This window comes from Salmo trutta, chromosome 7, assembly GCF_901001165.1.
Source record: "Salmo trutta chromosome 7, fSalTru1.1, whole genome shotgun sequence".
NCBI classification, from domain to species: Eukaryota; Metazoa; Chordata; class Actinopteri; order Salmoniformes; family Salmonidae; genus Salmo; species Salmo trutta.
This window is the reverse complement of record NC_042963.1, coordinates 45,493,266-45,511,320: the sequence shown is the minus strand read 5'-3', so window position 1 is coordinate 45,511,320 and position 18,055 is coordinate 45,493,266. Positions and strand designations below refer to the sequence as shown.

Genomic DNA, 18,055 nt, shown 5'->3' with positions numbered 1-18,055 from the left:
GGGGTCATTTTGCACTTCCTAAGGCTTCCACTAGATGTCAACAGTCTTTAGAACCTTGTTTCATGCTTCTACTGTTACTGCGTTGTTTACTGCGCAGTTACACAGGCACACCATTCCTTCTTTTTCCTCTGTAATGAATACGCTATTGTCCAGTTGGAATATTATTGAAGATGTATGTTAAAAAGACCCTAAGGATTGATTGTAAACATTGTTTGACATGTTTCTACGAACGGTAATGGAACTTTTTGACATTTCATCTCGGGTTTTACGCTCACGCATTATGCCTTTGGAATAGTGATCTAAACGCTCGAACAAAACGGAGGTATTTGGACATAAATATGGAGTTGATCGAACAAAACGAACATTTCTTGTGGAAGTGGGAATCCTGGGAGTGCATTCCGACGAAGATCAGCAAAGGTAAGTGAAGATTTATAATACTATTTCTGAGTTTTGTTGACTCCAGAACTTGGCAGGTAACTGTATAGCTTGCTTTGATGGCTGAGCTCTATACTCAGAATATTGAACAATGTGCTTTCGCCGTAAAGCTATTTTGAAATCTGACACAGCGGTTGCATTAAGGAGAAGTGTGTCTATAATTCTTTCAATAACTGTTGTAAATTTTATCAATGTTTATGATGAGTATTTTTGTAAATTGATGTGCTCATTCACCGGACGTTTTGGGAGGCAAAACATTTCTGAACAACACGCGCCAATGTAAAATGTTTTTTTTGGATATAAATATGAACTTTATCGAGCAAAACATACATGTATTGTGTAACATTGAGTCCTGTAAATGTCATATAATGAAGACCATCAAAGGTTAGTGATTAATTTTAGCTGTATTTCTGGTTTTTGTGACGCCTCTCCTTGCTTGGAAAATGGCTGTGTGGTTTTTCTTGTATCGGCGCTGTCCTAACATAATCTAATGGTATGCTTTCGCCGTAAAGCCTTTTTGAAATCGGACAATGTGGTTGGATTAACGAGAAGTGTATCTTTAAAATGGAATATAATAGTTGTATGTTAGAGAAATTTGAATTATAAGATTTTTGTTGTTTTGAATTTGCCGCCCTGCTATTTCAATAGCTGTTGACAAGTGTGTCTCTGGGACATGCTAGCGTCCCACCTGCGGGACACAGCCAGTGAAATATCAGGGCGGCAAATTCAAAAACAACAAAATGTCATAATTCAACTTTCTCAAACATACAACTATTTTACACCATTTTAAAGATACACTTCTCCTTGATGTTACCACATTGTCCGATTTCAAAAAGGCTTTACAGCGAAAGCAAAACATTAGATTATGTTAGGAGAGTACATAGACAAAACTAATCACACAGCCATTTTCCAAGCAAGGACATGTGTCAATAAAACCCAAAACACAGCTAAATAAAGCACTAACCTTTGACGATCTTCATCAGATGACACTCCTAGGACATTATGTTACACAATACATGTATGTTTTGTTCGATAAAGTTCATATTTACATCCAAAAACAGCATTTTACATTGGCGCATGATGTTCAGAAAATGTATTCCCACCAAAACTCCGGTGAATGTGCACATCAATTTACAAAAATACTCATCATAAACATTGACAAAATGTATAACAGTTATTTAAAGAATTATAGATAGACTACTCCTGGATGCAACCGCTTTGTCAGATTTTAAAATAGCTTTACGTAGAAAGCACATTGTTCAATATTCTGAGTATAGAGCTCAGCCATCACAGAGAGCTATACAGACACCCGCCAAGTTCGGGGCAACCTAAACTCAGAATTAGTATTAGAAATATTCTCTTACCTTTGCAGAATGCACTCCCAGGACTGCTACTTCCACAAGAAATGTTGTTTTTGTTCGAAATAATCCATATTTATGTACAAATACCTCTGTTTTGTTCATGCGTACAGATCACTTATCCAAAGGCATAATGCGTGAGCGCGGAACCAGAGACGAAAAGTCAAAAATGTTCCATTACCGTACTTAGAAGCATGTCAAACGCTGTTTAAAATCAATCTTTATGGTATTTTTAACGTAAAATTGTGATAATTTTCCAACCGGACAATAGCATACTCATTCAAGAAGAAAAAGAAGGAACGGGGCGCTCGCGTGACGGCGCATATCCAATCCCTTTGTTGCCAGGCAGACCACTCAGTAACTGAGCTCCTATACTCTGCCCAGTGACAGGAGAATGCTCAAAGCACTTTCTGAAGGCTTTTGACAGCCAATGGAAGCCTTAGGAAGTCCAACGTGACCCCACAGATACTGTAGTTTCAAAAGGGACTAGAAAGAAGAACTACAATTCTCAGATCCTCCACTTCCTGGTTGACTTTTTCTCAGGTTTTTGCCTGCCATATGAGTTCTGTTATACTCACAGACACCATTCAAACAGTTTTAGAAATTTCAGAGTGTTTCTATCCAAATCTACTAATAATATGCATATTCTAGTTTCTGGGCCAGAGTAGTAACCTGTTTAAATTGGGTACGTTTTTCATCCGGACGTGAAAATACTGCCCCCTAGCCCAGACAAGTTAAGGAGCACGATTTGGCTGCTCATGTTTCGGAGGACGCATGACTCGACCTTTGCCTTTACCAGCCTGTTGGGGAGTTGCAGCAACGAGACAAGATCCTACTTGGATATGACTAAAAGGGGGTAAATTTTTTTTAAATAATAATCATAATAATAAAGTAAAGACCCCTGCTAACTAATATCAATACTTATTTGCCTTTTGTAAATGTAAGAAACATTGCCTTGTGCCTTATAATTCCATTACCATAAACACACATATCTTTAAGATATTTCCTATTTTCACTCCCTCATGAGAAGGGAAGATAATGAATGGTCAAAGAAGGAATTACCGAAAAATCATTACTGGAATTACTGCAGTTGAATTGGCTACAATGGGAAATCACATTAGTCACAAACCACAGTTGGGTCACCTGCTACTGTCCTCCCTTTCACTGGCATACTGTTATGTTCAGCTCATAACTGGTGGTCAAAGCAAGACTGTGAAAACAGTCTGGACAACCCCTCACTGTCCTTCTCTCTGCCACTCTCTCTCTCTTCTATCTGTCTCCAGTTAATGTCACCTCTCCCAATTCATACTGACACTTACCATGACACCTACCACCTACTCTCTTTCCATTTACTGTAACAAGCATCCTCACCCCCTGAGCACCGACCGAACACCGGACGTCCACGGACTTGAAAAGTTGTTGAAATTTGGTCAGTCCGCCCTGGGTTGACCAAATCTGAACCAATCATAGACATCTATGTTTCACACGTTTGGACAGCCCAGTACAGAACAGTAAAGTAAAGTACAGAACTGTACACTACAGAACAGTACAGTACAGTTGTACATGAGAATAGAGTTCAGCACAGTAGAGCACACTAGAGTAGAGTACAATATAATCTACTGTATGGTACTGTACTCTCCTGTACTGAATATATCTATTTTACTGTACTCAACTGTACTGAACTCTACTGTGCTCTACTGTGTCTAAACTTGTGAAACAGACGTCTATGATTGGTTCAGATTTGGTCTGGCCCGGACAAACCAAATGTGTTTTTGTTTGGAGGCGGAGCTCATTAGAATAATAACTAGTGTGTAGAATAATACCCAAATATGCAAAAGAAGGATACTGCATATTTCTATCTTCGTGTACCTATTCAGGATACATCACAATGAAGAGAATGATATTCACAATTATGCATCTCTCTATAGTAAAGATCATGGACCCATAATGTAATTCCGTTACTGTAATTCCATTTCCGAATGTAAATCCACTTCACCTACTGTAGTTCAATAACCAAAATACATTTTTTCAAACTCAAGGTGTCATGTCATAGCTGACACCCCATTCTTCCTGCAGACATCTTTGATTCTTAATTCGGAGTAGATATTTAACAGAGTTTTTGGAAAACATGTTCACATAAAAAAACTGAGGGAGATTTTACCGTAATTCTGCTACAAAACTTTACATCTGCACAGTTCTTCCAGGAAATGTGTTTTAGTGAAGTATTCTGTGTAAATTGTTCAAAGTACTGTAGTCCTTGTGCATAGAGTTGTATGGTTTGTTATACTTTAAAATCAATGGTTTTGGTTTGGCATACATTTTAAAGTGAAAAATCAGTCAAAGCGTAATTCCGTTAACGTGGAATTGCCCATAGCCTAATGGAGGGGAAACATTGGTCTGAGAGCTTGCCATGCAAATTTAACCACCACCAGGCCTGTTGTCAGTTAGCCTAAACCCATCACACCATTCCTGAAAGGTTCAGTGGGTTCAGACTGCAGACACCACACTGAGAGAAATAAAGTAATAAGTAACAAACAAATACTTTGTCTCCTGTATGTTAAAAACACCAACTGTCTCTCTCTGTCTGTCATCTGTCTCCCTGTCTCTTCACCAACTACAGGAATAAAGCACTAATTAGAGAATCACATTATCAATATGAGAGACCGTTTTTTCCATTAGAGAGATGGCATCGAGCCCCAGCCAGCTAGCAGCAGATTGATTTTTCCTGATGAGTGCTTAATTAAAGACAAGAGTCCACTGCAGATGGAGAAGTAGCACCTCACTGCCTCCATCTGTGACTATCGCTACCGCACTGCTCAGCAGGCAGTGTCCATGTGGCCAGTCCACACGGCAAGTTGTGTGAAATGGTGCATGGTGGATGTATGTATCCTTCCTAGAAGAAGGGGGAAAATGTCTGCTGTGATTACTCCATGTTATTAATCTTATCCCTTTGTGATTCATATACTGTAATACAATCAATTTTGAGTAGTAGGCTATTTGGGTGGTGGGATAGTCTTAAGAAGTCATCAAAGGTTGTATAAAATAAGTTGTATACTGACTAAACCCTTTACCCTAATCACTGTCTATTTATTCATCTCTTCCAGACGCTGAGCAGCCTGGTGTGATGCAGGGCATCAGCTAAAACTAAGTTGACTATTGGAGTGGTGTATAAGGGCACAAGGCGAGACCCAGATTCAGACACAGGACGCAGATGGTTAGAGTCCAAGATGTTTATTAACAATCCAAAAGGGGTAGGCAAGAGAATGGTCGTGGACAGACAAAAGGTCAAAACCAGTTCAGAGTTCCAGAGGTACAGAATGGCAGGCAGGCTTGAGGTCAGGCAGGCAGAATGGTCAGGCAGGCGGGAATGGAGTCCAGAAAAACAGGCAAAGGCCAAAACCGGGAGGACTAGTAAAAGAGAATAGAAAAGCAGGCGCATGGGAAAACCACACTGGTTGACTTGAACATACAAGACAAACTGGCACAGAGAGACAGGAAACACAGGGATAAATACACCAGGGAAAATAAGTGACACCTGGAGGGGGTGGAGACCATCACAAGGACAGGTGAAACAGATCAGGGCGTGACATGGTGTCAGTTTGACTGTAAGCTCACGGGTACAAGCCCAATGCCCAGGCCCACAAATGGGATTTGTCTCTCAAGCAGAACATTAGACTCACTGTTTGCCTGCACCTGGAAGATGAATTAAGACAAATCCCTGCTTCTGATGACTTTGGGTATTCAATGGGAAGATTAAGGTCTGAGTGACAATGTAGGCTAATCACTATGAAGGGTATACTTATTTAGAGAAGTAATGTGGTAACTGTCACTCTGAAGTGTAGAATTGAAACATCTTTCAAAGATAAATCAAATGTACCATATCATGAACTTTAGTATTTATTCATGCAGCAGGTCAATAATGCCATAGAAAGTATTACCATATCGAGGAGATTGAAATACTGCTAGTTTTCCCGGAAAACTGCCCTTTTCATCCTCGTGCTAGCTAGCAGTAGCCACAGCAGCCATTATGGAATGGCATATCGTGTTGAACAAAAAGGAGCTGATTGGCTGACACTGCCATTCCAAAATGGCGGTGTCGGCTACTACTAGCTAGCATGAGGACAAAAACGTCAGTTTTCCAGGAAATTAGCAGTATTGCAATCTCTTCGACGTATCAGTGTGGATAAAGGCAACATTTGGAGTACAGTGGCATATTCCATCCCTGCATTGAGGTACGTTTCCCGACCCATATCTCCATAGTGTATTAATGTAACCATGATTGTGTTCAGACCCCAGTGCAGCTCAGCGTAAACAAGAGTAATGGTAGGGTCGGAATCTTCTGGCAAAATATAGGGTCCCCCCAGAATCTCACATTTCCCTTATTTTTATTTATTTCAGATACCAAATCAGTAAGCTGCAATATTGACTTTACTTCAAAAATGGGTTATTGATCTGATAATGAAAATATAACTCCTCCCCTCCGCCTTATAATTAACATTTAAAAACGTTAGAATGTATTGTTGTATTTGTGAATCCACAAAAATGCTAAAGATTTTTGGTATAATGTGTTTTCAATTGCTAAAAAGTTATCAAACACTTTTGAACAACTGGTGCTTTAATTTGGAGCAGATACGTATGGGTTTGGTAAGGAACAGATTGAAGAGAGATCAGAGCAGGAGCCTATCATTCTTATCTCTCCTGGGACAGAACATCCTGTACTCTCAGCTGAATGTCTTAAATGGCATATGAAGAGAAATTGGGTATTGGCTACAATATCTCCTCATTCATGCTTAGAGCTATGAAAATACAAAAAGGAGTGAATTATTACTCACACAGCACATTCATCCTGACTCCTTAAACCATTTCTGAGGAGAAATTGAGCCTCACAGCTACATAATATGGAAATTGAGGCCTGGGAGTCAAAAAAAAACTTCTTAACAAAAAGGGGAAATGGGTGATAGTGAAATAATTTAATGAAGTATGCAGAAGTAAATGTGCCAATTAATAGCTAGACTATGTCACGTTTTCCCGGTATGGAGATTCAGCTCTGAATCTTGTTAAGGGTTTTTTTAGATAATAAATGGATCAAGTTTAGTTATATTCAGCTCAAGGCTCTGACCATGGAGCAGTACAGTAGGCGGGTTGAAGATGGATAAGTAGGCTAAGGAAGGACACTGAGGATGCTCTACAGTAGCATTTGTTTATAGAGCCTGTCCGATTCTCATATTGGTTGTCTTTGATCATTCTGGAGAAGCTGCTGGGTGGACATCATCTCAACACATAGCTGCCAATGGCAAGGACAATACAGACATTAGCCTGCACTGAATTTATGCATGAACACTGTGGTCTAACAGCAGTTTAGAGAGGAAAGCCATAGAGGGATACGATTATTTTCTCCAATAATGCTCAGATTATTTGTATTTATGGTAAGGATCATCTGGAAATACTTAACAGGAGAGTGCCTCAGTTATGAACTACACAATCTAAGTATATTTTGTATATCCTGTTTATTTCTTATATCCAAGACTTCACTACACCTCCGCATCACAAAATGAATAACAGAAAGCTGTCAACTAGACATCTGGATAGGTTTATCACAAACCTTGTTGCATTGAACCCGATGTGAGAACATTATGTAATGAACAGAAGCCGCTATGGCTTTTGAAGAAATAACTTAAGTCTTTAACAGAGAATTGATTGTGAATGGTGATGCTTCTTTTTAATGTAAACTTGGCAAATGGAAAATGCATACTGAAACCAAACGATGGTATTATAGAAGATGTGCTGCTCAGCTTACCCATTGAACACAACAGACAAGCTGTTTACAAAGAAAGTAAGCAATGACTTTCCAGTTGTTGGGTGGGTGTGTAGAACTAAACAGATTAATAAACACAGCATTTGCCTGAGAAACGTGTCACTCGTGGTTGAATAGAATAGAGGGTGGATAAGAAGCACAGTGTGAAATGGGGACAGCATACACACAGACTTATAAATCAAAATCCACATTTGGAGAAGTCAAAGCTTCACTGATAATAAAGAGTTGGATTTTCCTTGAGGGCTTAATTAAACCCTTAGAATCGAAATGCTATTATCAGTCCCCAACCCTGCACTGCAATTGACAGCATGGCCACTTTGCTTATGAGTCACCAGCCATTAGGGCCCTCTGATATTTGTTAGGTAACAATATATCAACATTGCTGCAACGTTGATGAGACATAAACATGTTTCTCTGGGGGGCTATATGGCATGATACGCACCCAGTAGTTATGTCTAGCCTATATAGGGAATAGGGTGCCATTTGGGATGTAATCTATGATTTAAAGTAGGTGGTTACACACCAGTGCTCAGTCTGAAAGAAAAGGATCATGCTTCTGGACAGTAGGCAGAGTCAGACAGTGACCCATGCGGGTAGTTCTTCCCACATAATGACATCTTTTGAGGCTGCAGACTTCTAAATGATAAAAACAGGTGCTGAGCAGGTAGTTGCTATGCAACAATCAGTTGCGAAGCTAGCAGCAGCAGCCAGGTGGGCTTCAGCAGAGAGGAGTGAGCACACACAGAGGTGGTTATTAGAGACCTCGGAACACTGTGGGGAACTCTAAAAGGCTGCTGGAACCACAGGTAGGACGGAGACTTTCCAGTTTAATAGGCAACCTGCAGCTTGGGCTTGTCTGGTGAAAGAGTCGAGCATAGTGGTTCTCTAAATTGTTTCAAATTCAGAGTTGTAGACTTGAGTCCAGAGCGCTATTGTAATGCACAATACTGTATTGATTGCTTCTTTTCACATCCATTGTGTCAAAGAATGAACATTCTGTCTGGCCAGGCAAAAAAAATACACATTTTCTTAATGTAAAACATAAATATAAAGGAGAAAATGAGGCACAAAGATGAAATAGATTGGAGTTGATTGAACTGTTTCATGACAAATTGATGCTATTTGAGCGTGCTGTTATAATTACATTTGAAAGTGAGATTACCATTGCCATCTATGACACCGGTTTATCTCTGAAATAATTCTATCCACAGATAATAAGAGCCTATTCTCTCTTCAGTATTTGGAGTTGAGATTGGTTGAGCAAAGAGGGGAACAGTGGGCTGTTAACAAATCTACCTCCCTCACCACCACAGTGGAGGCTGGTAAGGGAGGATGGCTCATATGGATGGAATGTAATTAATGGTACCCTTACCACCACCTTCCCTTAATCACCACCACTCCCTCCTCTCTATCCCCAATCCCTGGAGTTTAATTAGGCTCTCTAAGCTCTGTCTGAATAATGCAACACCTGAGCACACCTGAATGTCTCTGCTCAAACAGACAGAACGAGACACACAGAGAGAGAGAGAGAAAGAGAGAGGGGGTGGAGGAGGGAGAGATGATTTGCATTTTGCGTCATACTTCCTGGTAAGCCTGCCCTCCAAGGCTATGGTATAGAAGAAAATAACATAGATATTTGTCCACAGATGTGAACATTATAGACTGTATGTCTACAATAATTTACATTTAATATCTGGGCTTACGTCTTTTTTTCTTAAGTGTATGACCATTTGAAATGTGTTTGAAATGCAATGAAAAATACTTTACAAGACTACCATCTAGTGGTGTTTTTACACATTACAGCTGATCAATTATCCTTCTCCAGGAGAGTAGAGGGATGTGGAAGCGCGAATGAGCAAGGCAGGGGCTAAGGAAATGATATGGCCACTGGTGGTGCAGAGCTGGCAGGAGCAGTGGATCAGCAACACTAAGGACAGGCATCTATTCCCTGTTCAGAGTAAAGTCGGAGAGGATGGTATGAAGGGACAAAAGAGAGGAGGTTACAGGTGGGACACAGCCGGTTTAGTAAGTCATTATATGTGATAGGAAAGCGTCCAACAGTAAGGTGTGATTACCGCAAGGAAAGAGACATTGTAGGGGTGGGTATAATTTGTGGAACGTTCCAACAGGAATCCGTTCCAAAAACTTCTTAAAGTACAAGGTTGCCAACAAACGCATACAATGTAGCATGATCAATTCACCTAACGTTTGCTAAATAGCTGTCGAATAGGCATCAACTCACCACGTAGCTTATTCTTAATGTTTGTCAGTAGGTTACCATAGTGAGGACATACATTTTTCGGAATAAACATGGTGAGTGAAAAACGTTATTAATTAGCCCACTCCCTACCCGGTTCGTATTATGCCACTATACAACTTTGTATGCGTTATTTGTGGACAACCTTGTTATTTACGAAGTTACTGGATCAGATTCCTGTTGGAACATACCCACCAACATTGGAGCATGTGCTGATACAGTGTGGGCAGTATGATAGGGAAAGAGAGAGACTGAGAATAGGGGAGAATGGGATACAGTAATTGAGTTTAAGTAAGATACTGAGTTGAACATCGTTAGATACACTCACAAATATTTTGTTATATTTTTTAAGAGAAACGTAGCTGGCAGATAGGATTCAGTTCCTCCCTGTACAGTAGGTGGCGGTAATGCACCATAACGTTGGATGCCAACTTCCGATAAACGCCAAAGAAGAACACCAGCCGTGCCGCTGACAAACCGAACAGAAGAGCCTCAGCTGTACTGACCACGTGACATTTGAAGATGGCTGCCTGCATGGAGAAAAAAATGTATTCAGGTACGTGTCACTATCTCTGGATAACGCAAATAATTAACCCATATGACTCTCCCCATGTCTCTATTATAAGAGGTATATATGAACACAATTTCCCATTTAAGAAATACCTCATTTAATACATGTTAACCCTTCAATATTGCTAAAGAAGTAGCCAGCTGTTCAACTTGCTAGCTATGTTAGCTAGTTGAGCTAGCTATACCTACCTGTCAAATGCAATTCTGACAACTTCTTTTTCAGGATTTACTCATACGGTATCATAACTTTGTTACAAATAAAGTAGCTAAGTAATGTGTATAATGTTTTGGAGTCAGTTATTCACAATGTGATATTGTGCTTGTACTCATTGGGGCAGATTCAGACTTAGGAACTTTACGCACTTCTCAGTATTTGGTATTCAGACTTACCTTATTTTGTCCCATAACGTTCTCTGCAGTTGTGGCTACCCAAAATATTTTCTTGTGGAGTTTTCAGTACTTTATTTATCTTAAAGCCATCCCGTTTAAATACGGTGTACCTTTTTAATTCATTTTTTTTTGTTCGAATTTTGTCAACAGACTAGAATATATCTAGAAAATGGTTCAGAATATTAGGGATCAATGAAAGAAAGCCATCAAAATATATGTATATTCCTCTCCGTTTCAGCACCAATTGGTAGATTTAAAAGGGGTACACAGAATCTCTGAATGTCTCCCCTATGTAGAAGCAAGGTAGTAAATTGCAACAGCACTAGGCTGCATTCAAAAGACATTTCCCCGTAACATGGTGGAGACTCACGCTTGAGCATTTTACTTTCGGTTTAGGTCTACCAGCATCAAACGGTTGTAAAAATGTTATTTTTTGTTATTGAAAATATATTTCACAGCGATTTTAATGGTACAGGGATTCCTTACACGATTCGGTGCTTGATTTCTCACAAACTGAAATTGAGTTAACTGTAGAATTTAACAACCAGGAAATGAGTGGGCTGCTTGACTCGATTTCCACTAGATAACTCAGCCACAAAATACAATATAATGCAAAAAATAAAATAATCCTATGTGTAGCTCATTTAAAAATAGTCTGATCTTGTAGATTATTTAGATTTAGTAAATAACGTTATTTATGAATAAAAAGTTCTACAACCCATGTTGGAATATTAGTGTACATAGAATTATAATGGGGAGAATAGTGTACAAAAGTAGGCTATACCCTCATTTATTGCCGGCACTAACCATGGAACTGTGTGATGACGGGCAAAGTATTGCGCCATGAGTCGGGTTCTGTTACGGCTTGGTCTGCGTTCCGCTCCATAACGATTTAAATAGCCTACATGTCTTTCAATAGTATATATTATCAACTGTTACTAATCCTCAGCAACAACCACACGGCCGTGACGGTGTTTACAGAGGAAGCAAACTAAGGTAAACGAAACAATGTAATTCAATGGAATGATAATTTAGGTTATACCAACTGAAGGGAACTAACAGTAAATTGACAGTTGAATGTATGGTTATTAGGCCTACTGACGGTCGATACTGATAGTGGTAATATTTAACACGATAGAAATAGTAAACAGCTAAAGTCTGGGTAGCCTGAAATTAAGACATTCTAGAGTGCTCACCCTGCAAGTAAAAAGGCTGTACAATTTCAATTCTGCATAATGTCACAGCATTTCAAACTGTACTATGGTAAAGTTGATATGCTTCAGTTAGCCATGACTGGTTTCACATGTCTCCAGCAATTTATAAGGTAAAATAGATCTAAAACAAGTGTCATTTATATTTACTATTCCCTTATCAAGATGGATTACTCATTTAACTAGCTCTTATCAATAGCTCTTATCAAGTTGTACATTTAAAGTGCATGAAGAATGGTGTTGTTTTTATCGGGAAGAAATGAAGTAGATGCTTTTTCCACTTGGAACCGGCAGGTTCGCTAGACCTTATTCGTGGTTTCTTTGCGCATAAATGTGGAATTATTAGGGAATTAAGTCAAGGTCAGAATACAGTGTATCTGTAGCCACACCTCTGCCACACCTTCATATATTCTATCTCCACCCCAAACGAATAGCAGGTGAATAGCATGCTGTTCTCATGCTTAAGTTCAAGATCAGAATATGCATAGAGAGAAGTGCATACAAAGTGGATTACTTTTTGTTGTTGTCATATTGCTTAGTTTTAATGGTACATTTTTGAGAAGGGGTGAGAATCATATCAAGCAATGTTTAATAAGAGCATGTTTCACTCTCTCCCCTCAGATGAACAGGAGTGGATACTGGAGCCTCTGTGTTTCCCTGAGCAGCCTGCTACAGACATCGGCACCAACTCATCCTCTCATCATGACATGGAGGTGGTGACCTGTGTGCTCTGCTCTCACTCCACCCCTTTGTCAGAGAAGGACGGCCTCCTAAAGCACCTAGTACTGGAGCACAAGCTGGTCATCGCTGATGTCAAACTCATCGCTGACTTTCCTAAGTATGTAGCAGAGATACTATATTTGTGTATATATACTGAGTATACAAAACCATTGTTTTCATGACATAGACTGACCAGGTGAAAGCTATGATCCCTTATTGATGTAACTTGTTAAATCCACTTCAATCAGTGTAGATGAAGGGGAGGAGAAAGGTTAAAGAAGGATTTTTAAGCCTTTAGACATTGAGACATGGATTGTGTATGTGCCATCCAGAGGGTGAATGGGCAAGACAAAAGATTTAAGTGCCTTTGAACTGGATATGGTAGTAGGTTCCAGGTGCCCCCCCCCCAGACAATCCTGCAGGTGAAGAAGCCAGATGTGGAGGTCGTGGGCTGGCGTGGTTACAAGTGGTCTGCGGTTTTCTAAAATAACGTTGGAGGCAGCTTATGGTAGAGAAATGAACATTAAATTATTTGTCAACGGCTCTGGTTGACGTTCCTGTAGTCATTATGCCAATTGCATGCTCCCTCAACTTGAGACATCTGTGGCATTGTGTTGTGAGAGAACTGCTCATTTTAAAGTGGCCTTTTATTGTCCACAGCACAAGGTGCACATGTGTAATGATCATGCTGTTTAATCAGCTTCTTGATATGCCACACCTGTCAGGTGGATGGATTATCTTGGCAAAGGAGAAATGCTCACTAACAGGGATGTAAACAAATTTGTGCACAAAATGAGAGAAATAATATTTTTGTGGGTATGGGACATTTCTTGGATTTTGTATTTCAGCTCATGAAACATGGGATCAACACTATGTTGTTTTATATTTTTGTTCAGTGTATAAAATATACTTTCTACAGTCCTCCTGACCACATAACTAGAATGCATCTATTTCTATGGTCCTGATTATCAAGTTCCCTATCACAATTGCGGCACAGGTTTGATCTATACAAACAGTTATAACACAGCTGTCATGAAAACTGGGATAAATCACGTGGAGAGATTGTCAAGCGTGGCTGGCTACTTTTTGTTTACAGTTCCCTCCCTCTTCTCCAGAGGAAATGTATCACATACTGCCTATCTATCACACAAAAAATTAACCGTGTTCTACTGTGTCCATTTCTTTCAGATACATGGAATACTGGAAGAACAGAATCTCTGAGCAACCCATCACAGATTTCTGCAGTGTAATCCAGACTAACTCGCAGGGCCCTGTTGGTAAGTAGTATTCATTTACTATAGATAGCCTTGAGGTTCACAATATGGCTGCTTCTACTTTACCCTGTTCTTGCATTATATTATTTAATATACCCTCTTGATGTGCTTTTCAGAAAAACAGGAGCACTACTTCCTTCTGTGTGATGTCCTGCCAGAGGACAGGGTCCTCAGAGAACATCTCCAACAGAAACGACTGGTGAGTTACATTTTAGTCATTTAGCAGTTGCTCTTATCCAGAGGAAGTTACAGGATCAATTAGGGTTAAGTGCCTTGCTCGACAGATTTTTCACCTAATCGGCGCTGGGATTTGAACCAGCGACCTTTCAGTTACTGGCCCAACAATCTTAACCGCTATGTTATCTGACAAGTTTTCAGAACAAGCTCTATTTTATGTATACAATATACTGTATGTCCCTAGGCTAATATTCACAAAGCATCTTAGAGTAGGAGCGCTGAGCTAGGATCAGGTCTTCCCTGTATGTAGAAACATTCTTATTATAATCTAAAATACAAAACTGATCCTAAATCAGCACTTCTACCCTGAGACACTGTGACTTCCCACTGGGACTGCATAGTTTAATTTATGCTAGTAACTCACACTGTGTTGGTCCACAGGAGGAGATCCTGGAGCAGCAGCAGAGGGAGAGGGATGACGACAGCTTCCAACGCATCTGCATGTTCTGCAATGACGAGTACACTGGGAACAGGTCGTCACTGCTCAACCACATGGCCAGGGATCACTCGTTCAGCGTGGGACTGCCTGACAACATAGTGTACTGCGTAGAGTTCCTTGACCACCTACAGAGAAAACTGGATAAGTAAGTTCGTTTTTGGAATGGATATCCTTTTTATGTTAATGTTTGTTTGTTTGCTATTTTTTTCATTTGAAAAGAAAATTGTCATCTGTAGCCATCTGTAATTTACTAATTGGCAACACTGTAGTAATGTTTTCCAGTACTTTAGTTTTACTCTGAAGGAGAGTGCTGGTTGGTGTCACACAGACATTAGCATTACTCAACCAAACAATGTTTCACAGAGCTTTGAGTGTTTCATTGTTTTTTATTCCCAGTCTGCAGTGCCTGTATTGTGAGAAAACATTCAGAGACAAGACGACACTGAAGGATCACATGAGAAAGAAACAGCACCGCAGAATCAATGGCAACAACAGCGAGTATGACTGCTTCTACATCATCAACTACCTGGTACGCCCAGTGTTGTGCGAGTATAACTAATATAAATGCTTATTGCCATATTTGACCTGAATATATTATTTTCACATTTAATTAGTTTAAAGGGTCATCAAATGATGATAGATAAAGTGATGAAGACTGGTCTATTTTCCCTGCTACAGGAGCTGGGGAAAACATGGGAAGAGGTCCAATCTGAGGATGATCGGGAGATGGTGGAGGATGAAGATGAGTAAGGATTGTCCTAGTGACACAGTCATTGTTTGGGATGGTCAAATAGTAGGTTAGATGATTTGTAATCAGTGTTCTCTAGGATTGAATGGTATGCACTTTTGCAGTGTTGTATTTACCATTGAGGAAATGGCTCTCTGTCCTCTCTTCAGTGATTGGTCAGACTGGCAGGCTCACCCAGTGTGTGCTGTGTGCCTGTTCTGTGAGCAGCAGTCAGAGAGCATGGAGAAGATCTACACACACATGGCGGTAACAGTCCCCTTATGCAGTTGTTGACAAATTAGGCCCATGCATTGCTGGTTTGGGAGCAGCTACTTCAATATGGTTCATGGATCTGTTTTTCTTCGCCATGCATTTTCAGGAAACCCACGGATTTGATCTGCACAAGTTGAAGACCGAACTCAGTGAGTAATATTGCACAACTGCTATGCTTTGTTGTACAAACCCCACCATAAAAACAAACACGTACATCCATCCAAATGAATGGGCATACCAGTCCTTCCCATACTACATTTACAGGCAGCTGAGTTATATTTTTCCACTAATTGTTCTTTTGACCAATCAGATCAGCTCTTTTGCCAATAATTAGGCAAAGGATCAGAATTTGGTTGTGTGTATAAATGCAGCCTAAGTGGCCTGATAAGCATGTCTTCTCCCAGATCTGCGGTTCTACCAGCAGGTCAAACTGGTAAACTACATCAGACGAGAGATCCACCAGTGCCGTTGCTACGGTTGCCAGGAAAAGTTTGGGTCCAAACCTGAGGTTATACGTCATGTAATAGAGGCAGGTCACGTGATGCAGCTACCAGAGACGTCAACCTGGGACCAACCACAGTAAGTCTGGAGCTCTCATAAGGGATGTGCATGGAAAATGTATTGTTTACTTGTAATATTGTTAGCTAAAACCATATTAAGAACAATAACAAGACTATTGTTTTACTACAGTTTAAAGGTGATGTGTTATTGGAGTGCTGAATGAATGATATTGTTAATTGCTCAACTCTCCATCTGGTGGCTATTGTAACTGTTTCTGATGTCTAAGTGCCAGTCATTACAGCCCATTCTCCAATCCAGGTATTACTTCCCCACCTATGAGAACGACGCCCTCCTCTGTGCCTTGTCGGACAGTGACAGTGAATCAGAACACACAGGCCCTTGGGGAGACGTCCCTGTCATAGCTGAGGACATCTCTAACCTGAAAGTCCTGAAGCAGACCAGCATCCTCAGCCACCTTCTGAAGAACACAGACAGCTCTAGTTAAAAAGCTGGATGGATGGACCAATGATGTTATAAACTCAGTGGAGGATGCTCAGGGGAGAACGGCTCATAGAGGGACACAGTGCAACAACTTCTCGCTTCGCTGCATCTCCAACAAGACAGTGATGCTCTTCAGACACTGCGCTTAGCAGACCAGCACGCATGTGCGGAAATGAACATGGCCAGTTTCACAAGAATTTCCTGAGCCTGGACTACATTTATGTATAATTTAATGTCATACTTGGTACACATCACCATGTACAACATACCTGCAGGTGGATTTAAGTTTCATACAGTATGATACTGACAAATGTGACCTCACTGCAGAGATGTGACAATTGCTGAATGTAAATAAACATTATGAATATACTATAACTGATGGTTCCCTCTCGTTTAGCTTGCTTATACAATAGTTCTATGAATGGCAGGTAGCCTAGTGGTTAGAGCGTTGGACTAGTAACCGAAAGGTTGCAAGATCGAATCCCCGAGCTGACATGGTAAAAATCTGTCGTTCTGCACTTGAACAAGGCAGTTAACCCACTGGGCCGTCATTGAAAATAAGAATTTGTTCTTAACTTACTTGCTTAGTTAAATAAAGGTAAATACAAAAACACAACACTACATTTTGTAAAAACCCTGAGCTGCAGTAAAGTAAAAAACAGTCTACAGATTAAATTGCAATCTCTGTTACTTAATAGAGAGGGGATGGACTTCCATTTTCTAGTGCTTTTTGTCAGCCTTGGTGGTCTTAACATGAATGTGTTGTGTGGCTTTGTCCAGAACCACCTGCCATATAGTCGACCCCAAACTGCAAAGTACTCCGTCTCCACCACATCGTTCACATCAGGACTCGCATTCAAACACGTCACTGAAACAGACAAACACACAAATGTAACACATGTTGGATAAGTAATATGTTCAGTTAAAATGCATCACATTATCAAAATCATAAGCAATGCATCCTGTCAAGACATTTCAATATTCATATTTGGAAATGTCGGAGTCAGATTATTTTCAGTATTTTGGAGGAAAACATTACCTTAGCATCTGCACTGAGACATGGCTGAAGCAGGTGTGTAAGTTGAGTTTAAATGTCACATGCAGTGTGTTACATTTCAGGGCACTGAAAACCTAAGCACAGAGAATACCTTCTGAAAGTCATGGTCCCCTCAAATGCACAAACATTTTTAAAACAATTCTGTCACAGAGTTCCAGAAGGCAAGCTCAATCAAGCCAAGCTCAATGATTTCAAAGAAAAGATCTACCCCCACCCTATATACACATCAGAGTGAGTGTGAGCTACACGTCCCAGGGACGTCAAGGATTTGTTGATGACTGCGGTCTCGA

General features: G+C 40.2%; 1 protein-coding gene and 1 long non-coding RNA gene across 3 annotated transcripts; one reads left to right on the top strand and one right to left on the bottom strand.

Annotated features, from left to right (window-relative positions):
• Window positions 1–9,322: 9,322 nt before the first annotated feature.
• On the bottom strand, window positions 9,323–10,270 carry LOC115197503 (uncharacterized). Its single transcript, XR_003879021.1, has 2 exons — window positions 10,194–10,270; window positions 9,323–9,556 (listed from the first exon to the last, which is right to left on the bottom strand). It is a non-coding gene; the product is annotated as an uncharacterized LOC115197503 (long non-coding RNA).
• Window positions 10,271–10,285: 15 nt separating this feature from the next.
• znf277 (zinc finger protein 277) lies at window positions 10,286–17,083 on the top strand. 2 transcript variants are annotated; one of them, XM_029759116.1, is made up of 11 exons: window positions 10,286–10,421; window positions 12,658–12,874; window positions 13,945–14,033; window positions 14,147–14,229; window positions 14,649–14,851; window positions 15,103–15,235; window positions 15,385–15,452; window positions 15,604–15,700; window positions 15,813–15,855; window positions 16,111–16,285; window positions 16,526–17,083. In XM_029759116.1, exons 1-11 carry the CDS (start codon window positions 10,388–10,390, stop codon window positions 16,710–16,712), a joined length of 1,329 nt encoding a protein of 442 aa, XP_029614976.1. In that variant the 5' UTR covers window positions 10,286–10,387; the 3' UTR covers window positions 16,713–17,083. The 2 variants fall into 2 exon arrangements, with proteins under 2 accessions (XP_029614976.1, XP_029614977.1); XM_029759117.1 differs by lacking the exon at window positions 10,286–10,421 and adding an exon at window positions 11,730–11,821.
• Window positions 17,084–18,055: the final 972 nt, after the last annotated feature.